Below are 25,693 nucleotides of genomic sequence, written 5' to 3' on the forward strand. Positions count from 1 at the left end.
TCTGCAGCATGTGGGATATTAGTTCCCCAACCAGGGATCGAACCTGCGTTCCCTGCACCAGAAGGCAGATTCTTACCCACTGGACCACCAGAGAAATCCATCCAGCATTCACTTTTTTAGTTGTGAGAGAAAGAAGGGATGATTCTATGCTCTGTTTTCACTCTATTGCATTCAGCTGGAGGCTTCAACTTTTTCTTTTTTTTTTATTTTTAACTTTTTCTTTTTTACTCTAATTTAACACTCTACCTGTGATCTGCAAATATAAGATTGCCATGAGTAGCTCCTTCCTCATAATTATTCAAGTATTTTAAGGCTCAGATAAAAACAACATCAAGCTGAAGTGGTTTGGTTGGGTGGTGCGCCAGCTCCTCTTTGCTAAAAAACATTCAAGGACTTGAACTTGAGTACACTTCTAAGAAGATGGTTAGTCTTACTCCTGGACACTAAAAGATGGATTCCTTCATATCTAGGAAACACATTTGTCAGAAGAGTTCTTCAATTTCATGATACCTTATGCTCAAGATTTTTCTTGCACAAAGCCATAAGAATCCAATCTCTCCTCTTAGTATATCAAACGCCTACACAAATAGCAGCAGACAGAGGCAGGAAGTGAGAATAAAGCTGTCTCTAGACTTCTACTAAGATATGGGCTCTGGGTCCGCATGAGAAAACCCAAGTGTCTAAAGCTATCTCTTTGCCAAACCTAAATGAAGAAATAACCAAACACTTATGCCTTTTATTGTATACAGTAAGAGGTTGTGCATTACCTAATAACGTCTCCCAAATAAAACACTTGACTCAGACCAGGAAGAAAATATTTGGTAAATGCTGTACTTATAATGGAATTTGAAAGGCACTAGACTGCATCTTCTTGCGTCACTACCATGCCTCTGATGTAATTTCCCCCAACCAGAAATGTAATTCTCAGCCAGTTGCCTTGAGAGCTGGTTACCTTGGAGATGATTATCAGTACTATGATGACCTATTTAGGGGAATTTCTGCATTGCCAGAAAACAAATAACCATAGAGAGAGCGTTACAAAGGAATGATGCTCTTTTCCTGAAAGTGCCTTCACAAACAAATGTTGTAGATGTGATACAATGTGGGTGTGTGGGTGTGTGCGTGTGTGTAGGGGTGTGTGTGGGTGTGTGGGTGGGGGGTGTGGGTGTGTGTGGGGGGGTGTGGGGGGGTGGGGGGGGTGTGGGGGGGTGTGTGTGGGTGTGTGTGGGTGTGGTGTAGATTTGTCTGTAATAAGGATTTGTGAAGGTATATGTGGAACAACAGTTGTCCTTAAGCACTTTAAGAGCAAAGAAGGAAGTAAAGCCAACGGCAGGAATAAGCATATAGACATCTCCCCTCTTGCTACAATCTGAAATGCGTGGACATGCGTGTATTGATTTCTCTGCAGTGTTGACATAGCTTCCATTTGCCCGGTTTCTTTTTCTTGCCTGGGCTCTGATTTTTGAGGATTTTCTAGGGGTGCTGGACTGTGGCTGACAGCTGGTTGGTAAGGATCGATTTTTACAAACCAGTTGATTGACCACTAATACTTCCTGAATAAACTTGGTAGCTGTTGTTTTGATTTGCTCAGAAATATGCCACAAAGTCCTCTCTCTAAACTCTATTTGGTTTCCCATTTTCCATGAAACTAATGTTTGTGATTATAGACTTTTTAAGTTTAAATGTTTTTCATTAATCCTTGCACTGTCCATTAATGCTTCACCTGTCCATTAATGCCTTTTTTTTGAGAAATTTTTCATACTACTTTAATATGGACCTTAAAAATTCCAGTGATAAATATTAAACCTTTATTATGATCGAAGATGCAGGGGAAAAAACAACATAATGTAAACAAGCATTATCCAAGATAGGACCGGTAGACCTCAATTTCCAAATTTAATATTTGTTCTTATGTTTTCAAGTGAAAGTTCTCATTCATTGTAACTTCCTCCAAGGTGATAGCAATGTGTCCATATTTCTCACCATCTTTTCAGATCATCTTGCAAAGCACTGAACACATAACAAATGTTCAATAGCCTCACTCATCCTATAATTTGCCCTCTGAGAATGTCCAAAACCTTTTTACATTCCAACTCAGTTTTCATCTGTTCATGTTCCCAATGGCCTTCAGCAAGATTACGTAAGAATCTCACTTTTTTAAAGCAATATGCAGTGAGTCTGTTTTCAGAAAGGATCTTGAGTCAAGGTCATTGACGCATTCAGGCCTTATTTTCAATTTCTGTACGTAGACTCGTCCTCAGCCTGAAGTCACATCACTCTGAATGGAGGGCAAATATTAAATTCATATAAGTTACCTAACTAAATTCTTTGGACTGTTCTGACTGCCCTGTTGAAAATACCAGTGTGGCAACATTTTCTTTCATTTGACTAAATCTAACTCTCTTTCAATATTTTTAAGAGATAAATACACTGATATTTTAATGAATAATTCCTTAGCTAAATTTTAACTCCTAAAGTCTAGCATTATATATTCAAGTTGATCTTGTAAGATGTTGACCTCTCTCCATCTAACAGTTGTTAGGGATGGTTTTACCTAAAAAGCACTAATGTTACTCATTGGCGGATGGCCTTTGGCTCATTTATGCCATGTCCTAAAAGAGGTATCAAAAACAGAGATTTTCCATTTAAATCAGAGCCCATGAATGATCTTAGAACATGATGTCTGCCCTCTTATTCATGTATTCAATAGAGATACTTAACTGTCCCTTAAAATGGTCTTCAGATGAAGTAACAAGTTGGGAGTTGTTGGACGTATCTGCACGCCCTGCGCTGGTGGGTGAGGATTAACCCTTTTGAAACCAGGCTTGTATCCAAATCGTCCAAATATTTTCAAGATTCAAGAGCAGACCTCTCACTCTGCCCAACAATTCCACTAAATTAATTCACTCTGCATTCCCTTGATGCACTTTCAAGGCAAATCACAAACTTGCTTTAGAATATTTGCTGTCTAATCTTCACTCCTAGAGATGACAGTTCTTAGCATTTAACCCTCACCATCCTTCCCACCCTGACACCAAACTGGGAGGCATGAGAACCGCATGTTCTAACCTCATCCATACCACAGGCGGTCATCCAAGGGAAAAAACATATTTCACCGCCTTTTGCTAGATAAACTTGCTTTACAAACAGGGCATAACCTTCTGAAAAATGATATGGGATAGCTTTCTCCAAAAAGGGTTCATGACTTCATTCCCTCTGCTCTAAGAAAGCTCATGCTGGTGATCCAAGGCAAACTGTGAGATTAACTCACTACAGTTATTTCAGCTGGTAAATTGTGAGATTAGCTCACTTCAGTTATTTCAGCTGGTAATTTCTGTCAAATTCTATCCAGTCTGGAGCAGCACCTGCAAGGGTATTTCTGATGAGAATCTCAGGGGAAAGGCTGTGGGATAAATCGACTGTTTTCACCAAGTCTCATATGCCATCCTTTTCATGGATGATAGTCATCCTTGATGAAGATTATAAAAGGAGAATGCTTTGAATGCTTTGAAATGGAGAGTCAAAGAGTTTCTATGAAGAAATGACACAGAGCTGAACTTAAAGAGATATAGGGTAGGGGCATGAAGAGGAAGCATTGTAGGTAGGCATGCGGTCCCCAAAGTGCATGAAACACAGTGTATTCAAGACGCTGAAAGGGCCCGTGTGGCTGGAACAGCAGGTGTCGGGGGTGGTATCCTGGGAGAAGAAAATGGAGAGATAGAGATTAGCCATATCATTCAGGGCCTGTTAGTCTAGTTAAGAAATGTGAACATGTAAGTTACACTATAATTACTGGATTGAAAAGCATATAAGGAGTTACATCATGTTTTAATCGTCCTTCCTTATACAATGCATAGAGTCTAAAATTGATCGAGGTTACAAATGCTAGATTGGGATGAACATTTAAAGTCACGGGGTTTCTATGATCACTAATATGAACTGTCTGACCATGGTCCCATCACTTAGTTTCAGGTTCCTCGGCTGTAAAACAGAGGCAATGAGACATCTCTCAGGATGGTCACAGAGAATAAATGAGTGTTTTTATATAAAATATAAAGAGTGAATAGTGTAGTACCTAAGAGCCTTTTAAGAATTGGAAAGAATATGCAACACAGACCTTAGATGTGGGCAAGAAGGACCCTTTCCCTGGAACCCAGAGTTCAGAGGACCCACTCTGGTCCTCCGCTCCCTACACTTCCAGGGAATGAGGAGGCCCTAAGGACTTCCCTGGTGGGCCACCTGCCAATGCAGGCGACACGGGTTCAATCCCCGGTTTGGGAAGATCCCGCAAACCATGGGGCAGCTAAGCCCAGGAGCCACAACTCCTGAGCCCCGGTTCCTAGAGCCTGTGGGGCGCAGTGAGAGAGGCCACGAACTGCATCGGAGAGGAGCCCCGCCCGCAGACAGCGAGAAAGCACGCAGGGCCTCGGAGACCCAGCGCAGCCCTCAGAAAGGTCCTTAAGACCACAGCGCAGACTCTGCTTAGGGCCGCACCCAGCGCTCCACTCTGCGCCAGGCTCTGGGTACCCGGCGTCCAGTGTTCCCTGACCAAATATCCCAAGTTTATTCACAAAGCCTCTGAAGAGTTTTCCCCCCAAATACGACCACCTGAAGGCAGGTACATACCCTAGGGCTGCGGAGCCGCCTCAGGGGGCTGGTGAGTGACACTGGGACGTGCAGGCTGGGGTGTCCTCTAAGTATTCATGAAACTTCTCAGGGTGTCCGTGGGAGTTTAGTGAGGGGAAGAGGGCTGTTCCCACTGCTGAACCCCAGGGTTCAGAATTCTTTATTTCAAGCTGGATTTCCTGGTTATTATGAATGTTTATGTCAAGATATGAGAATAGAAACTACATATTTGAACGGTTTGCGACTTAGTTGACAACATTTGGGCTTCCCTAGTGACTCAGGTGGTAAGGAATCCACCTGCAAAGCAGGAGACCCAGGTTCAATCCCTGGGTGGGGAAGATCCCCTCGAGAAGGGAATGGCAACCCACTCCAGTATTCTTGCCTGGAGAATCCCACGGACAGAGGAGCCTGGTGGGCTACAATCTATGGCATCGCAAAGAATCAGACATGACTAAGCGACAAACACTTTCACTTCACTTCACAACATTTAATAATTTAGACGTGTGGTACCTGCACTTGCATTTGTAGTTTTAACCTCAACCCCACAAATGTTACAAGCACATATATATGTGTCCTGTTATTTGTAGAATTCTGCATATCATACAAAATTCCATTTCATTTAAACCATCTTAAGATGTACGGATTGCCTGTTTATGAAAATCACATTAGGGTAACCATGAAATTCCATTATGCTCAGAAAGACTAGAAAAGGCCAAGGAAAAAAATAAGTTCAAAGAAAGACAATCCATCTAGTGACCTTTTTTTTTCTTCTCTACACAAGCATAAACACCATCCAAATATCACGGTATTGGTGTTTTGTGAAATTGTACATCTATATGTGGAGGTGGAAGGAAAAGAGGACATAAGAGCTGGTGATTTTTAGGACTAAAGGTGGCTTCTCTCTTTATGACACTTGTTTGGATGCCCTGAGTGAAGAGCTTTGAATTCAAACCAAGCGTTTTCAAACAAGTGAAGGATGTCCGACTGCTCTGAGCTCCTCTCACGGTCATCACCATATGAGTCATTTAGCAAGAAAACGTATACTGTCTTACACTCTCTCTCCTACTACAGAAGACATGAGTTGATTTAAACTCTTCAGGAATTTCTGCCTTGTCTTTCTGACTAACTGTGAGCTCTTTGAAGGACTAACTGGGTTCTCTAGTTTTCTATATGCCCTCACTCTCTTCCCTAAGAGTTGCTCAACAGATATTTATACCTCACTGACTGATGCCATCATTTAGCAAATGTTCCCTGGATTCTTACCATGTACCAGGCTCCGTGTCAGGCATGAGAGTACAGGATTGAACAGGACACTGGCTAAAAGATGAGTGCCTGGTACTCTAGTGGAGCTCAGTGAATGAGAACCTGTGCGGGTGAGTGAATAAATGAACAGATAAATGAATAAGTGACTGAATTCTATGCCACAGAGCTAAGGAATAATGTCAAGAAAAAGCAAAATAACCATTTGAGTTACATTAAACCAAAAGTCATCAAAGTGAAAGATGTCAACCTGCAGAGTATCTGTGATTCAAGAAAATGGAAAATGTGGGGAAAACAGGAGTCACCTAACATTTACACCTCTGGGCCATCTCTGTGGCCATTTAGTGTGTGGCTCTGGACTCTTGAAAAGAATTAAACCAACCCACAGAAACCAAATTTTCTGTATAAAGAATCTGACTAACTCAAATGCCCCAACTCTAATTTCTCCAAGATTAGGGATGAAGTATCCTAGATGATGTCAATTCCAAAGAACTCAATGTGTACAATAACATTGTAATGAGTTTTTACTGAGATCTGAAATACTGAGATGCCGTGATTGACTTTAATCACAAATTTGCTTCATAAAAAGCAGTAAAAATCACCACAGAATTATATTACTCCATGTCATTTTCTTATATGCAATATAATATTGAAGTCATAGTTTATTTTTATTTTCTTCCTATAATATTGTAAGAAAACCAGATTACCAACATAGAAGTTGATCTCTCTTGCAAAGCTACTTATCTTCTTGATGTGCAAAGCACCCGCTTATTTCAAACAGTGTCACAGCTTTAGAAAATAGAACCATATTTGGCCATCAATGAACCAAAATGAAATATCTCTCTGGAAAGATAAAGGAAATCAACATTCATATACAGAAACTTAATAACAAGCCAACCAGGATGCTCAAAGTTTTGTGTCTTTTAAAAATAGGGCATGCACTATTCATACAGTAAAATCTCAAAACAGAGGTGGAAAGTATGAGTTATCAACAATATTATGAGTCTTTAAAAACAGTATCTCTTTCTCTAGAAGAGACGAAAAAAAGCCGCCTTGTTCATCCAGGCCCACGGGCTTAACAATGTCACTTAAAAGCAGGAGGGAGCAGGAAGGAGAAAGAAACCTTGCCGAGATCATGAATGCTTTTCCTTTTTCAAGCAGAGAAAGAAGCGGTGAGGCAGCTTCCAGTGAAGAAAACACAGGGACCATGGCTCCACTCCCTCGGAGATAGACCCAGGCCCTTGACAGGTTCTGGAAGTGGTTCAAAGTGAGGCCATGGAGAGAAATTCCTCCACTCTCCTTGGGAACATTTCCAAGTCTCTCCCTCCATTATCCCAAGACAGTCTCAACCCATAAACTTTCTAATGTTTGGACAACAGAATGTCTGGAAGACACATAGATATTTTAAGGCAAGTGCATGCAAGGAACGGGGAGTTAATGAGGGTGAAATCCATTCCAACTGAACCATCTGAGAACTGGGTGAGCCTCAAGTGACCCCACCACAGAGCACTAACCCTGCAGTCCTGTTGTGTGTAAGAGCACCTCTGTCCTCACGTTGTTTTATTTTGAACTCAGGCTGAACTGCCTGGAAACCTTCTCTATGTGAATAGGGAGTAGCACCCATTTATTGTCACATCATAATACATGTGCTTAAAAATCTTAGCAATGTTATCCAGTAACAGTGTTACCAATGTTATTTCATCCAGTAGAAATGTCTAATAATTATAAAAAGCAAGGAAGGAAGGGAAAAAAAAAGAAGTATCTTACTAGTGATCTTTCATCTGGCATAAATAAAAGGCTAAGCCCAAATGTCAAAAAAAAAAAAAGGCAAGTCAAATTTGCTGTTTGCAATTTTGTTTGCTTTGCTGAATCCTTTGACTGTTTTGTTTTTCGAATCAGCTCATGAAGTTTATACTCGGTCATTCCATGAAACTCTCTGTAGTCATTCAGAAAGAACTAAACATAATTACTACCGTTCCTATTCTCATGTGTTTGCCCTTCCCGAAAGATTTTCCAAAGCTCAGGAAGAAGAGGGTTGAATTATAGATGAAGAATTTTACCTTCAGTGCTGAACGGGAAAGATTTGAGTTTTGCAAACACAGTGGACTCCTTGCTCTACCAAGGGTGGACCTCAACCCCTCACACTGTTCTTTCATGCCCGTAAACATGCCGTGTCCGGGAAATCTTTCTTTCCTACCGTCCTGTTCCATAGTTTTCATACATGCATTCCTACACCTTTAGTCAAGAAGCTGGCAGTCACGTACAGTCCATTTTGGCAATGACAGAAATGATTGTTGGAATTCAGTGGCTTCCTCTTTCACAACCAGAAATGCTTTCCATTTAATTCACAACAATAGCATTTTGCACTTATGTTTTTGTCTCCTCAGAGCACTCTGCCACCTTTAATGAACTAAATCAGCCTTTGCTATTTTATGATGTCTCACTAAAATGAGGTTGCCTTCCTTTGTGGCACTCACTTATGTAACATTGTTTTCTTATAGCAAACACTGCTCTTAACTAATGTAAATTCATTTTTAAATTGTGGGCCCACAAGGAAAATTTTCCCAGAATATATTTTTAATGCTGCATCCTTACTATACCATTACAGGGAGCATTTTAAACGATAAAGGCATCTAAGTTCTTCAGTGTAGTCTTCTCTAAGTACTTGTGAATTATTTATAAAGACCTCCCTCAAGTAAATGTGTTGTAACTGCCAGTGATGGAAATGGAAATTGTCTGTTCTGTGAACCCTATTACTATTTAATTATTTGTGTACTGCTTAATGATTGGCTTACTGATAAAATACTCCATCTGTGTACAAGAAAAAGCTGCAGTTGGCAGGGAAACTCTAAATCCTAAATCTGCCATGTTTTAACTCTGCTGTCTCTGATACTGCTGGACTACTTTATTTTTTTTAATACAATGATAATTAGATTTATCTATTGTAAGACACACAAACATATACTTTTCTGCCTTCCTCTAGGGGGAAAAAAATAAGCTTCATGTCATGGACCACTTTATACAAGTGCTTAAGGGCTCATTCCTAGGAATTTGATCTCAGGTGGGAAGGGGTATCTCTCTGAAAATAAGCATATGCACAGTTTCAAGTTTAGACACAGATGGAATCCTCAAGACCCCAGGAAAAATTCGACAAACATTGGTTGGTTGCCTCCAATTTCTATTCTTGTCGTTCTTGGTAAGAGCCTTCTAATTCCTGTTTGAGGAGCCATCTATACTTAACAGTGGGCTTAGACTAGAGTTGCACCTATCCCCAACACCGAAGGTGGGATACCTGGACCTCTTGATTGGTTTGGGGATGGACAGATGACTCAGGGCCAACCCAGCCTAGCTCATCACACTGTGATATGTTCACCACGGGGGTTAATATAGGGTCATCTATATTTGTCCAATCAGAGTAAACTTGGAACTTTTCCTGGAAATTCTGATGTAGACTCCCTTCCCCTTGGATGGTATAGTATGGTGATATGAGACTTGAAGCTGGTCCAGTCATTTATACCCTTAAGAGAAGAGCCTAGGGTATCTCGAGGAGGCCGCCATGTGGAATTTTCAGAGGAGTCTGTAGAAAACAGTAGAGACACAAGCAAACCTGGGACCCTGACACTGCTGGATGTCAGGAGCATTAAGTAGGGAGCAGACTGAACTGCTATAACAAAGAGATTCCACAACACAGTGGCTCCAAAAGCTGGAACTGCTCTTTGAAATTCCTCATCACCCTCATGTCCACAGTTGGGTGGGTGGGTGAGATCAGTGGGCAGTTTGGGACTGTGAGGTCACTTAGGGACCCAAGATCTTCCTATCTTGTCCTGTCTTTACACTGGAAGGTAAAAGCTGGTTCACTGCCCTCCTATCACACCCATGTTTCAGTTGCAAGAAAATAAAAAGAAAAGTGGAGGGCATGAAGCTTATTTCAAGGCCTGCCAGGCTCCTCTGTCCATGAATTCTCCAGGCAAGAATACCGGAGTGGGTTGCCTATTCCTTCTCCAGGCGATCTTCCCTCCCACATTGCAGGCAGATTCTTTACCATCTGAGCCACCACGGAAACCCTGCTTTAAGGCAGGGTTTATCAATGTTAGCCCTAATGATATTTAGGAGGTTATGATTCTTTACTGTTAAGAGCTGTTCTGTACATTGTAGGATGTTTAGCAGAATCTCTGGCCTTGACCCACCCACTTGGGGGATGCCTGTATCATCCCCCAAGCTAGAGTCTATAGTGTCTCCATTTTTGCAAAATTTTGTAAATTCATCCTCCAGACATTTTGTAAAATGTCTGGAGGATGAAATAGCTCCCCACTGAGAGCCACTGTTTCAAAGATATGCTATGGAGTTGAGATATATTACTTCCACTCACTTCCAATAGCCAAAAGTTAGTTAGGTGGACCATACTGTGTTGTAAGAGAGTCTGGGAGAAATATTTCTAGCTGGGTGAAATGGTGCCTCAGTAAAATTAAGAGTTTTATTGATGCAAAAGGTGGGGGAGGGAATTCCCTTGAAGTCCAGTGGTTAGGACCACGCTTTCACTGCTATGGGCATGGGTTCAATCCCTGGTTGGGGAACTAACATCCCACAAGCCACACTGCATGACCAAAAATAAATAAATAAACTTCATACATCATTTTTTTAAAATGCAAAGTAAAAAAAAATTAGATGGTGGGACAATGGAGAGAGTAATATGGAGAGAGAGTAAACACATACACTAGCATATGTAAAATAGATTGCCAATGGGAACCTGCTATATGATCAGGGAACTCAAAGCGGGGCTCTGGGACCACCTAGAGGATGGGGTGGGAGATGGGAGGGAGGTTCTAGAAGGAGGGGACATACAGGTACCTATGGCTAATTCCTGCTGCTCTATGGCAGAAACGAACACAAGATTGTAAAGCAATTGTCCTTCAATTAAAAATAACTTTTTTAATTTAAAAAATTAAAAGAAGGGGGGAAAGGATTTGGAGAACAATTAATCTTTGCCACACAGCCCTACTTTTGGACTTTTCCATCATATAGGTCAATAAGCTACCTTTGCAACTTACACCATTTTGAAATGAGTTTTCAGTCACTTGAAATCTGAGACCTTACGTGATAAATGTGCTACTTTCCTCTTCCAACATTGTGCTTTGAAATTTACTGAGCATTATCCACAGCGGAGGAAAAAGATAAAAGGAATGATACCTAAAGTTACTGAGAAGCTGGGTACTGGCTCTGAAGGGAATGAACAAAACAGCTGAAATGAGGCTATTTCTTATCAAGTCTTTGGTTGAAATGGAAAGGCCACGGTTACAAGGGCCGACAGTCACTGAAGTAGTTAAGAAAGAAGACAGTATAATTATGCAAAATTGTCAAGATGAAAACTGCAGGCATCTTGCATTATTCCACTTTGAACTGCTGCTTTCTAGTCCTCATTGTAAATGCAAAAAGCTTTTAGTGGCTCCTTTGTATCTCACACAAAAGGATCATTGCTTACAGCCAGCTGTTTTCCAATTGTATTTCTATGAAGTTAGCATAATTTGACATTAGAACTGCCTGAGGGAAGAAGGGGGTGACCATGTTCAGGGGCATGAGACTATGGGATAGTAGTGGAAGGAGCCCCCTTGTTACAAGGAGACAGTCTCCTCAAAGTTCATCCTGAAGCCAGTAGCTCTGAATTCAAAACACATTTTCCCACAAGAACATTGTTTTTGTGTTACTGGACTACCACAGAAGCCCTCCAATACCAAAAAGAAAGAGATGCATGCTTTGCAATAGTACAAAAGAAAATGCTGCCAGGCAAAAAAAAAAATGGTTCGTCTGAAAGTTCTGACTGAGAAAATCATCAATAAAATCTTCAGGGAAGAGGTGACTTTTAAGTCACATTTACAATGGGAAAAGAAAGAAAGGGCACTCCAGGTTGAAGGACCGGTAGTTCAAAGACAGGGCATTTTCAATTCTCTGTGACAAATAGTGAGTATGGACCAGGAGAGCAGCGCAGGGCTTGCGGAAGTCAGGGTGGGGCTGTGAATGCCCAGACAGAGTTTGGAATTCTTTTTACCTTGTTGGGGTTGTTCAGTTGCTCACTCCTGAGTCTTTGTGACCATGTGGACTGTAGCACACCAGGCTTCCCTGTCCTTCACCATCTCCTGGAGCCTGCTCAAACTCACGTCCACTGAGCCGGGTGATGCCATCCAGCCATCTCATCCTCTGTTGTCCCCTTCTCCTCCTGCCTTCTATCTTTCACATGGAAAGATCTTCTGTCTTTAATGACTTTTTTACAGTGGCAAGTCATTAAAGGCTTTTAATGAGAAAGCCAGTGGGATCAAATGCTGTTTTAACAGTTATAGGAAGACTGGTTTGACGTTGAAGGTACAGTAGCAAGAGAGATTAGATTTCTGACCTTTAGAGGATGGCAACAAGTCAGAAAGAGAGAACCAACCAGAGTGACCAGGTGAAGTCCGACTGGCAGGACACGGTGGCCCAGTGTTCATGGGAGGTGGAGAAGAAGGATCAAAGATGGCTCCAAATCAGGCTGGACTCCTGACAAAAGAACAGGCCTACGGGGAGGTGATGAGATCAGTAGGTGTCTGTCCCAAGGCTCACGGAGCCAAGGTAGTTATAGTTATGACCTTATAGTACAGTGTGTGCGCTGTCCTCATGTTTTGCAAAGTTCACCCAACCTTGTGTCCCTGTAACTGAAGGAAAACAATTTACTGAATTTTATACTTAGTTTCAAAGTCTTCCTCCAAGGTTACTCTCTGTCCTTTTTTGGGAATGTATCTCCACATGTTGAAACTGTGCCAGGGACACCAGTGTTGGTGAAAACATTGCATTCCAGTGCCAGACTCTGTGTCCAGAAGCTCTGTTTTACTGAGGTAGCAGTAATGTTGAAAGCATAAGGCTGGACTGCAGGGGTCTGAGCAAAGGAGCACAGAGGAAAGGCTATGAAATGTGCGCTAAAATAATATCAAATGTGATTGAACTGAAAAAATTTGTCCTTGAGAACCTTGGGGCAGATGAAGGGAGAGGAGAAAACAAAGAAGGATCAGTAATGCTGCAGAAAAAGAAGAGGGAACCCAGGGAGAGTTTGGTGGGACGAACGTCATTTAGGTTTGGAGAGAGAGAGAGATGATGGATGGATGAATGGATGGATGGATGGATCGATAGGTAAGTAGGTAGGTAGATAGGTAGGTAGGGCTACTGTGACCGAATACTACAGACTGGGTGGCTTAAACCACAGACATTCATTTCCCACAGTCCTAGAGACTGAAAGTCAGAGATCAGCGTGGTCAGGGTCTTAGGAAAGGCTCTCTTCCTGCTTAACAACTGTCTCTTCACTGTATCTTCATGTGGCACAGAGAAAGATCATGACTCTTCTTATAAGGCTCCACCCTCAAGACCTGCCTACTTCCCAAAGACCCCACCTCTTAATACCGTCACACTTAGGGGTTAGGATTTTAACATATAAGTTTGGGGAGCACACACATTTAGTCCACAACCATACCAGCTGAGGTGGTATCAAGAATCACCTGGAAGAGTGAGGACTTCTAGAGTTTCTTTTGATTGCCATACCCAACCTCCCTATTTCCATCCCTTCCATAGACAAAGCCACCAAATCAGCCAAGCCTTTGTAAAGCAAGGTGGGTGGCAGGGAAATCTGGAACAGCAAGGAAACAGGGGCACAGATTTGTCATCACTCTTCTCACTCCCTGAGCAGAAGAGGATGGCAGATTCAGTGTGTCCAGGGTGGGTCAGATGGAGATGAGTGGGATGGGAGGCAGAGTCTGAAGGACTATGTGAGGTGATAGCTGACTTCACCTAGAGCTAAATATTGGAGCATCAGGGCCAGATCAGACCACTCGGAATTTGTTGTTGGAATAGACCCTTCAGAAAGAAGACTCCTACCATTTAATGTGAAAAATACATGTGAGAAGTCTTCCACTCAAAATTAACACCTGAATAGGAAGCATGAAAGAAAAAGATTGGCACCAGACCATAGGCTGTCTGCACCACGAATCATGAGAAGAGGCTTCCCAACTGGCAGAGAATGACCCTTCCACCTTTGGAGTTGCTCATAAGCTGAAGCTGACCAAGTAATCACCTAACCAATCAAAGAAGGTCTTCATCCTCATCCCTGAAAATGGAAATGAGACAAAAGCACCATCTGGTCACCAACCTGGGATCCTCTACACTCCTTTCACCTGGCAAAGTCAGTACTTGCAAGCCTCCACTGTCTGTCTACAAGGTGTGAGATACAATAAGTATCTTAGCAAATCATCTCACTGTAGCTTTAACATGATTTCCTATCCTTTGCTCTAGACTGGAAAGAGTGGAAAAAAGAAAGGAGGAGTTTGGAAGCTAGGTGGAAGCAGAAGAAAGAAATCAGACTATATTTTTTTCTCACGATGAAAAGGAATTCATGAAAAATTATGAGTAGAGGTATAGATACTACCTCTCTGCAACAACGGGTATTACCATATTCCCAACAACAAATCTCAAAGCTGAGGGCCTCCTTTTTTCTGTTTCCTCATTGTGAGCAGCATCAGGAAAGTAGACTCTCCATACATAATATGTCCAAGTACACCCACTGTAGCTGGCCTCAATATCTGGAAAGAAAGGTCCATAAATCATAGTTTTGGCTCACACTATCCTAGAACCTCAGTAATAAGACTGCAGGTGGAACTCTCCGGATTAAGTTCTCAGCTCTGAGTAATTTGATGTCTTGACTTCAGGAACAGGAGGATGCGGAGTACTGGATGTTGAGTTAGTTTCCCATCACACATTTCAAGACCATCTCTGCAGGTAGAAATGAAAGAAACTCTTTCTTTCTCTTTCATCTCATACAGGAGTAAATTCTTCAGTAATGAACCAGTTGCTCAGCGTGGGTGTTCTTTCCAGAAATAAATCTAGCACTTGAGGTAGCTTGGAATGACTTTTCCCCATTTGCTAATGGTGGGCACCAGTTCTACAAAGTGATTTGGAGGAGGGTCTGACACACAGATGCTGACTTAGATGTCAGCCCTTTCACAATGCTATAATAAATAGGAATAAATATGTGCCAAGCACATTCTGAAGCACTTTCAAAAGAGAAACTCAATTTAATCTTCACAATTCTCTAAGCGAGGTATGACCAGTCTCATCACTTTAAGGTGAAGGAACTATGGAATAAAGAGCTTAAATAACTTGCCCAAACTACACCGCTAGTGGCACGGCCAAGATTCAAGTTAGTCTAGCTCCAGAGTCTGTACTTATAAACAGTATGCTAACTTACTTCTCCAACATATCACTCAGAGGAGCAGGTTCAGTGTCTGAAGACCATGGTATACATTCTTGGGGGAAAAAATCAGCCTTTCCAAGCCCCAGTTTTTTCACTGGGACTATTGTAAGGATTAAAGGAGATTATATAATTTATAATATATATGTAATATGTTTTTATATATGTTATATGTGTGTGTTACATGTATGTTATGTATACTGTATGTTTTATATGAAAGTGTTAGTCACTCAGTCGTGTCTAACTCTGCAACCCCATGGACTGCAGTCTGCCAGGATCTTCTGTCCATGGAATTCTCTAGGCAAGAAGACTGGGTTGAGTAGCCATTCCCTTTGCAGGAGAACTTCCCAACTCAGGGATCAAACCTGGGTCTCCTGCACTGCAGGCAGATTCTTCACTGTCTGAGCCACCGGGGAAGGCCGTACATATATCACCTTCAAGTACTCTACAAACACAAAGGAACATTATTATATTAAACCTTGCAATGGATCTTACTTTAAAAATTATTCTCAGCTAGCATTTCAATCATTTTCACCAATTTTACCAGGAACCTGAAACAACTGTACATAAATATTATCTTTTGATTTTATGCTATATGTTAACATTTTAATCAAAAAAAGCAAATTTTTGAAGGATTTTGCTTTGAATAACAGTATAATAATTTTTAGGAGATTGGCAAGAATATCAATTTTTTCCAAAATATTGTCTTCTAGATCTATTTAAATTAAACTCTCATCCTCAAACCTTGCTAGATAAACAACAGAATTATCTCTCCCACTTTGGTTGCTGTATTAATTTTCTATTGCTACCATGATAAATAATCACAAAGTTAATTTTAAAAACAAAAAAAAACTACATGTTCATATAGTTCTGTAGAAGTCTGACACAGGTCTCACTTGGCTAAAATCAAGGTGTCAGCAGAATTGCGCTCCTTTCAGGCAAGAATCCATTGCCCTTTCCAACTTTTATTTTTTTTAACTTTTTATTTGTATTGGGGAATGACCAGTTAACAATGCTGTGATGCTGTCCGATGACCGGCGAAGGGTCTCAGCCACACATACGAGTGTGCCCACTCCCCCAAACCCCTCCCATCCAGCCTGCCACATAACGCTGAGCAGAGTTCCACGTGTCGTACAGTAGGACCCTGTTGGTTATCCATTGTAAATATACCAGTGTGCACGTGCCCAACTTTTAGAGGCGCCCTACATTCTGTGACTGGGGGCCCCTTTCCCCATCTCCAAAGCCAGCAGTGTAGTTTGCCTCTGCCCCTGTCTTCTACCGTTACGTCTCTTTCTGACCACAACCAGGAACGGTTCTCTGTTTTCTCACGTAATTAGACTGGGTCCTCTCAGATAACCCTCTCATCTCAAGATCCTTAACCTTAATTACATTTGCAAAGTCTCTTCTGCTATATAAGGTGACATATTAACAAATTCCAAGGGTTAGGATGTGGATATCTTTTGAGGGAACTATCTCTCTGCCTTCTATAATTGTTTTCGTTAGGAACAAAAAACCTAAATTTTATACGAAAGAGGACTGTCAACATATAAAAGTTTGAGGGTGATTTTATTACAGTGTCCTAAAATTCCCCCAGGTTACAACAGCTATTATGACAGAAGGAGGCAGAGTTCAGTTAGACGGATTTCAGACAAAAAGCGAGCCTGACAAACGGTGAGTGAAGGCGGCAGCGCCACAGAGACAGCAAGATGACACCTGAAAACCACCCAGAGTGTGGCGATGAGTCTGCACTCTTTGTGTCTGCAGCTTATCACTGGGAGGGAAGAGCCTTCCTTCTGATGCTAGCTCATCATTCTCTAGCACTGAAAAGTTAGAAACATGTACTATTAGAGCTAGATAGATATCAGAAAAGAGCTCTTCATTTCTGCCACAGTGAGAAAAATAAAAAGATCCCACCCTGTTTTTAGGATAAATTAAACAAATAAAAAGCCAACCGTCCCAAGTCTTGCACCTGTTTCAATAGCAATAGGGATTACCTAAATGGTGTTGAAGGAGGGTTGTCAGTATTTAGATCATGAAGGGTTCCATGAGCACTTGTTCTGGGAACAGAAAATAAGCTGTGGAGTCATAGAGATATGGAGTTCCTGAGGACAGCAGCCCAACTCTGTAGCTCGCCTATTCCCTTGTGGTATTTACAGGTTTACAAAAACCTAATGGATATTTGGATGCCATGCATGCTGTCTAGTAGTTTTACTCAAGAGCAATGGCAACGTTAGGGAGTCTCATTACAGCCTATTTTATCGTTTCCATAAAATTATGTCTTGTCATGCAATGACAAGGATTTCTAAGCCATTAAGAAACTAAATTGACAACCAGTACCTAAAACAGACCAAATTTAAGTATACAGAGTTCTACTTTACAGAAGAGGTAATCCTTACTATAAAAAAATGTGTGTGTCCTTAAAGCATGCTGTGTCTCATAGTTAGGTGGTTATATTTCCATTAAGAAGTCTCAGCCATACTTAGGGAGACAGGAGCAAGGTTTAGGTTCCCAAAGAAGTTGCTAGTGAACTAATCAAGAGATTAGAGCCATCTCCAAAGGGACCAGAATTCAGGGCAAGACTTCAACCAGAGGACACTTATGAAATCAAGCCAATCAAAGAGTGGATGAAAATGAGAAGAGTAGAAAAAATGGAGAACTAATGTAAAACTTTGGATGGCTAGACAAAGAAGATGCTCAAAGGTACATAACCTGTTGGGCTTAGACAGTCAAGATTTATCCAAGCGCAAAAGTTGAAAAAGAGGACTTCTGACAACCTATGGAGTGCGATAAAATATTTGCAAACCATATGCCAGATAAGGGGATAATATCCAAAATATATAAGAAACTCATACATCTCAATGGCAATGAATAAAAGTAAAATTTTTTAAATCCAGTTAAAAATGGGCAGAGGTTATGAATGATATTTTTTCAGAGAAGATACACAAATTACCAACAGATCCAGGAAAAGATGCTAATCATCACTAAGAATCAGGGAAATAAAAATCAAAGCCATAGTGAGGTATCTCCTCACACCTACTGGAATGGCGGGCATCAGCAAGACAAGAGAGTGCAAGCCTCGAGATGTGAAGAGAAGGGGACCCTCATGCGCTGTTGGTGGGAACATAGGTTTGTGCAGCCACTATGGAAAACAGTATGGAGTTTCCTCAAGATAACTTAAAAGTAGAGACCGTATGATGCAGCGATTCCAGTCCTGGGTATGCAACTGAAGTCAAGGAGATCACTGTCTCAAAAAGATGTCTGCATTCACATGTCCGCTGCAGCGTTAGTCACAACTGCCCGACGTGGAAGCAACCTATGTGTTTGTCAACTGAGAAATGGATAATCAAAGTGTGATATATATGATAGAGTATTATTCAGCCACACACCAAAAAAGAAGACAACATGGATGGACTTCAAGGGCATTATGCTAAAAGAAATAAGTCAGATAGAGAAAGACAAATGCTGCATTATCTCCCTTTTTGTGCATGTGGAATCTATTTTTTATGTGGATGTGGAATCTATTTTTTAAAAAGAAAGACTCCTAGAAGCAGAAAGTAGAATAGTGATTGCCAGGGACTGAGGAGCGAGGGAAGTGAGAAGTTGTTGATCAAGGGGTACAAACTTCTAGGTATAAGATGGGTAAGTTCTGGGAAATCTAATGGACAGCATGGTGACAATGTTGTGTTCTATACTTGAAAGTTGCCAAGATAGTAGAGCTTAAATGCTCTTACCACACAAAAAAAGTTGTAACTATATGAACTGACAGTTGTGTTAACTAACCTTATTGTGGTAATCACTTCTCATATGTATGTCAAGTCGTCACATTGTACACCTTAAACTTATACAATGTTATGTGTCAACCATATCTCAATAAATCTGGGAAGAAAAAAAGAGAAAAAGACCTTTGAATTACGGCCAGTCTTGGTTATGGTTAAGCTGGGAATTTTGCCTATAAAGTAAGTGGTTTTGGTGCCTGTATCAGGATGAATCTGCAAAGGCAAAGTCTCCCTCTGCCCATTCATACAGCCCCAAACCTGCTCCTGTCCCAGCGCTCTGCAGGGGTCATCAAATTATAGAGTTCCTCTGAACTGGGGTGGGAACTGGCAGATTCTGCTTTTGACAGTGTTACCTCCCTGACCTCACCACCCGCCTCTCTCCCCCTTGCCTTCATGATTCACAAACAGGAGGAAAGACAAGCGCCTTAGGGCTCAGCATGTAAGGTTCCTTCTGGCTGGTTCACGCTGCCCCCACACCTTCCGATGACTGACTCCTTCCTGTTACTCAGCCCCCTGTTACCTGTTACAGGTAACTTCCTGTTACCCGGCCCCCTCAGTCAGTGAGAACCTAGCTAATCAGTTTTTCTGAGTCACCTTGTTCTCCTGCAGGCATTGGTCACATCAGAGATCATGTTGAAATCTGAAAGGGTCTTGGTTTTTAACTTGCTTGCTCAAATGGCAGAGGCACAAGGAATTTTCTTGTCATTTACTGTGTTAAGAAAATAAACATATAGTCACCATGCTTGTCTTGCAAAACCCCGTGCCTTAGGTTGATGAAGTTTCAACACGTGAACACAGGAGCCGTAAACACTGATTTGGGAGTGTTTAGTACTTCGCTATTTTGTCAGTGCCAAGGAGCACCTGGAGACTTGACCACCTTTATACAGTGTAAGGGGCTGTGATGGAGAAGACAGGGAACTTGGTAGGCAAGGCGGGTCTCTGTACCAAAAATCAGCATTGCCTGAGAACAGCAGGCTTTTCTCATTTTCCTCTTCATTTGCAAGTATTCACAGTGTACTTTTTTAACTGACCAACTATTTAGTTGAAATACTTGGTTTCTCATTTCTTGGTCTGGCTTTTAAAGATATTCTTCATTTTGATTAAAATCTTAATTGCAAACCCCTTGACTGGATGTAACATTAAAAACAAAAACCGCAGACTACACATATTCAAGTAATCTGGGCTTTGGGGTAATGGGAAGGAGACCCAGATTATTAGGCCCTACAGAAGTTCCACTTAGTTATTCAACAAAAATTGAACACTTCTGGGCACTGATTAGTAAATTCAATTAGTGAATATGGCAGACAAATTTTCTGTCCTTCAGAAGTTATGTTCTACTGGAGGATTGGAAGAGGGGTATAAAAACTACCTTCTCTGGTCTGTAGCTGTACTTTCTAAAAGTACGTGGGCATTAGACTAGATTATCTATAAAGTTTCTTACAGCTCTTCATGTTCTGAAAGAAAGGAAAGAAATTTTGGAAGGCACGGCAGGGGAGTAAAATCATGGATGATTTAAAATTTCTTCCTCTTTCTGTTTATCATTGCCCCCTGATATTTTTCTATAATGAACATGCATTACCTATCAGATGGAAAAATGTTTCAGGAAACAGTAGACTTCAAACTTGGGCATTGGTTCTTAATAACCTGTAGGGAGGTCATTCATCTGTTGGTAATGAGAACCATCTTATCCTTCCATTGTCTTACTTAGCAATGAGACTTGGGAAACTGCTAAAGGAATCTTTCCCCTGCTCCTTTTCTCATTACTTTTGGGGGTGCTCCCAGCTTATTCGCTTTTCCTTGAACCTGTAAAGCTCTTTTCTACCTAGAGATGTTCTGGCACAGATCCTGGATATCGCTGTCTCTCACACACACACGCATACACACTCAGACACATAGCCTCTTCTCACCCGTCAGTATTCACATCTCACTTTCAACGTTCCCTCTGCAGAAAGGGATCTAACTGATCTAACCATATGATTCCACTCCTCCCTTACGCTCACCACACCACCCCGGGAGTCTCTATCATACATCTATCTGCTCCTTTCTTCCAGAGCACTCTTCTCAAGTTATAATTTCATATGGATCTCTTTTCAAGTTCATTGCCTATTTCTCCTACAAGGCTGAAGTTCTATCCTGAAAACAGGGATGGTCTGGTTTGTTCACAGCTATATCCCTAGGGCCTATTATTGTTTGAGCCGATGAATAAGTGAAAGAACAAAAGTGAAAGTGAAAGAACAAAACGGCTCCTTTGTCCTCTCTGTCAAGTTTTATTCCCAAGCAGTGGTATACTGCAGACAGTTTCTTGACAGCTTACGAGCTGCCAGCTTGCCAACTGCTAAATTTTCAGGAATTTACTAAGCCAGTTGTTAAACAGTTAGCTTGAAATTGGCCATGCTGAGAATATTTATACCACAGACATTAGCAAATGCTATGTCAAGACTTTTTTTTCCCAAAAAGGAGGTTTACCAGCACACCACTGCTCTCATCTCCTAAATCCAACTATAAACATTGAGATAGCATGACCAAAAAAACATGGCCCATAGGTTACCTAAAATCTTTCAAGAAGAAACACTTGAAATTTTTTAAAATACTAAATATATGCTACACAATTACTTTCCTATATGAAACACTTACTTTTTATAAACTCAATTATAATCTAAAATATGTGTCTCTGATCTAATGTTTTTGTTTCTATTTTTCAGATCCTTATGTGAAGATTCATCTGATGCAGAATGGCAAGAGGCTGAAGAAGAAAAAGACAACAATTAAAAAGAATACACTTAACCCCTACTACAATGAGTCATTCAGCTTTGAAGTACCCTTTGAGCAAATCCAGGTAATGTAAAACATGTTTTGTCTCCCCATTCGATTTCATTTCTTCAGACCACATAAATTAAACACACAGACCTTGTAAACTCTCAGCGCACATGTCTCCACTCGGACTGCCATCCTTACTCCACGCACATCCGATGCTCCAGCTACATGGAGAGGGAAATGATAAAATATACAGCATAGGATACGCTGCTTCATCAGCAAAAGCAGCAGGCATTCTGGCAAGCAGAAATAAAGTAGGAAAAAGAACATCAACAGAACAACTCTGCTAATCCAAAAAGCACATCCACAAAAGTTGAAAGGTCAAGAAAGAATGAGCTTTAACTATTGACTCTCAAGCCACAGTATTTCTCATTATCACCTCTTTGTAGCAAAAAAAAAAAAAAAAATTAAAAAGTGACAAAAGAAATATCTTGGTTAATGCTAGATATGCAGCATAATTAATCTTTCACCAGTAGAAAAATTAGGCCAAGTTGTATTTTTGATTGTTTAAATTCAGATTCCTGCTTCTGAGTTGGAATGGATGGTTATTTTTATAAAGATGGTACCTTAATTTGCTAGATAATATTTACTATGATTGAAAGTATTCTATTAAAAGACCCTGCAGTTAATAGGTTCAAAATAGGATCTACATGTAGCCACAAAGATAGCACATGACCTCACTACGAGGGCTTCCCTTGTGGCTCAGCTGGTAAAGAATCTGCCTGCAATGCAGGAGACCTGGGTTCGATCCCTGGGTTGAGAAGATCCCCTGGAGAAGGCAAAGGCTACCCACTCCAGTATTCTGGTTTAGAGAATTCCATAGACTGCATAGTCCATGGGGTCACAAAGTGTCAGACACAACTGAGTAACTTTCACTTTCACTTATTACTTAGCAATTCTTAAATATGTTTAGGTTTTCTTATCTCATAGTCCATAGTTAGGCTATTGGACCCAAAGTTCACATCCACTAATTATAGGCTGTTTTTACTAAGCTTTAATGGGTAGCAGAGAGTCAAATTGGTTAAAGCAACACTATTTTTAAACTTTATAAAATATTTGATGTGGGTCTATCTTTTCAGTCCTATGGAAATTTGCTCATGACTTGAAGGAAAGATGAAGGGTGGGCATTAAAAACTACAGCATGGAACCTCCTACAGGTTCAGAATCACAAAAGTCAGCCAATAGTCTTCAGTTGCATATTTTTACCTTTAACCCATTCTTAAAATACAGTACTGTAAGAAATGAATCACACTTTTATTCCATGAAGAAAGTTAATAGCTACATTTATTGTATATTTATTTTGTACTTAGGCCCAAAGTACATCCTTATGCACTTTACCTGCATAGGCTCATTCAATTCTTATGCTGTGAAAGAGGCATCATTATTACCCCAGTTTTATATACATATAAGGAAACTGGGGACTTCCCTCGTGGCCCAGTGATTAAGAATCCAACTGCCAATGCAGGGGACACTGGTTCGATCCCTGGCCCAGGGTGATTCTGCATGCCACAGGGCAGCTAAGCCCGTGAGCTGCAGCTACGGAAGCCACACTCTTGAGTCCATTCTCCATGACAAGGGACGCCCCTGCAGTAAGCAGCTCTCGCACCACAACTAGAAAGTAGCCCAAGTTTCCAAAACTAGAGAAACCCAGCACGCAGCAGCAAGGACTCAGCACAGCCAATAAAGAAATAATTAAACAAAAAAGGGAAACTGAGGCTCATATGTAAAACAGGAATAACAACAGAACCCATGTCAAAGCGAGATTATGCACGTAAAAGCATGTGGAACAGCGTTAAGCACATACGGACACTCAGGAGATGGTTGCCATCATTGTTATTCACAATAATATTACCTTTTTTTAATATTATCTTTTTTTCCCATCTATTTTTATTAGTTGGACGCTAATTACTTTACAATATTGTAGTGGTTTTTGCCATACATTGACATGAATAAGCCATGGATCTACATGTGTTCCCCATCCCGATCCCACCTCCCATCTCCCTCCCCATCCCATCCCTCTGGGTCTTCCCAGTGCACCAGGCCCGAGCACTTGTCTCATGCATCCAACCTGGGCTGGTGATCTGTTTCACCCTTGATAGTATACTTGTTTCAATGCTATTCTCTCAGATCATCCCACCCTCGCCTTCTCCCACAGAGTCCGAAGGTCTGTTCTGTACATCTGTGTCTCTTTTTCTGTCTTGCAAATAGGGTTATCATTACCATCTTTTTGAATTCCATATATATGCATTAGTATACTGTATTGGTCTTTATCTTTTTTAATATCTATAATATTATCTTTTTTTCAAATTAACATTTTATTAGAAAATGGATCTAACAGTAAGGTTAAAGTACTATGTAAATCAGCGTTGTCCAGCAGAATTCCGTAAGGATGGGAATACCCGTGTTGTCCAGGGTGGCAGCCACCTTAACCACTACTGTAACGAGGGACTTCAGTTTTAATTTATTTAAGTTTAAACAGCTACCTGTGGAGAAGGAAACAGCAACCCACCCCAGCATTCTTGCCTGGAGAATCCCATGGACAGAGGAGCCTGGCAGGCCCTGGTCCGTAGGGTCGCAGAGAGTCGGACACACCCGAGGCGACTAAGCGCCTGTGGCTGGTAACTATTGTATAATAGAGGCCACTTTTTTAACTGCCAATAACCCCACCATCCTCACATCAGCTCACAGTTTTTATATAACCTTTCTTATATATATTTTCACAAGTCAGCAGATTGTACACGCTTATTTACTTCCCATAGCTGTTCCAGAAGTAAAAGACATCGCAGATGATTCCCTGTCCCCAGTCCCTTGTTTACTAGTCTGAACCAGTGAGTTCACTGCTTTGGACCCACTGGCAAATTCAGACATCCAAAATTTCTCTGACAATTTATTTTGCAGTATTCACTTGATGAACTCTTTTATTTTTTTTTAGTTCTGAGACATTAGTCCTGTGGAAATTAACACCTCCTGGCATTTTGGCTTTAATTCCACAAAACTATATAAGGCAGGACATTAAAATAAAAAGTCCTATTGTAAATCTATTCCTTGGAGCTATAATTCTATACATTAAAAAAAATACATGTCCCTTTTCAACTATAAATTTCAGCAAATGCAAACGTATTGAAAAATGAAGCACATTAGAAACAAGATGTGTGCTGGGTTTCTGGGGCAGCCTTTCAGAGAAGATAGCATTTTGTCAGGACAGAGAGAGCCTGATACAGAGTCCATGAGGCATGAAAATAATGAGCACGCCTTTGACTGTTTCCTGTCTTCTCTGTTCTTTGAGTCAATTTGCTCCTTTTTCTCTTTTTTCCCCCAAGAGGCTGCTTACCTAAGCTTTGCATTTCCCTAGAGAAAATGAGCATTTAACATGCTGTGATAGGGACTTGGGTTTCATTTATCCTGAGGTTATAAGAGTGTCTTTCTGCCTCTATCCACATGAAACATGAAAGAAGCAAAATATACTGATTCCCCAAATCACATGAAAACGTAGCAAACCACCCGCCCCCACTCCCAAAAAATGTATATACTACAAACACAGCTGGAAATATTAACACAAGTCCCTCATAAGGGTATTTTGTCCTGGTTGCTACTAATGAATATGTTCCGAGGTGAAACAACCAAAACTCACTCTGACTATTCACTCCAACCTCCAAAACCCTTGTTCCCTTTGCCCACGATGTGCCCAAGTGTCTCTGCCCCCATTTCCTGCAATGAGATGGCATCCAGACAAACTCACTTGGGAAAAGTGCTCAGAACCACCATGATGCTGCTCTTGGTCCCAAATGCCATCCAATAAATAGGTGATGCTCTTGATAATGGAATCAATCCACGGCTGCGCAAAGTGGAAATTAGCTTCCTTTACTGCCCGTGTGGTGCATTCTACATTTTCAATTCCACCTTCAGAAGTGATTTTTTTCTCTGATCGGAAGCTTTGTGTGGGCGCCTCTCTCAGGAT

The 25,693-nt window shown here is 41.1% G+C and overlaps 1 protein-coding gene across 2 annotated transcripts in view; it reads left to right on the top strand.

Annotated features, from left to right (window-relative positions):
- SYT1 (synaptotagmin 1) overlaps positions 1-25,693 on the top strand; it is a 586,821-nt gene that overhangs the window by 555,249 nt on the left and 5,879 nt on the right. For both annotated transcript variants that reach the window (XM_043880212.1, XM_043880222.1), the window contains exon 10: positions 21,624-21,757. In XM_043880212.1, the coding sequence (XP_043736147.1) occupies positions 21,624-21,757 (134 nt within the window). The remainder of the gene's footprint in view (positions 1-21,623; positions 21,758-25,693) is intronic.

The sequence above is a fragment of the Cervus elaphus genome, chromosome 3, assembly GCF_910594005.1.
Source record: "Cervus elaphus chromosome 3, mCerEla1.1, whole genome shotgun sequence".
NCBI classification, from domain to species: Eukaryota; Metazoa; Chordata; class Mammalia; order Artiodactyla; family Cervidae; genus Cervus; species Cervus elaphus.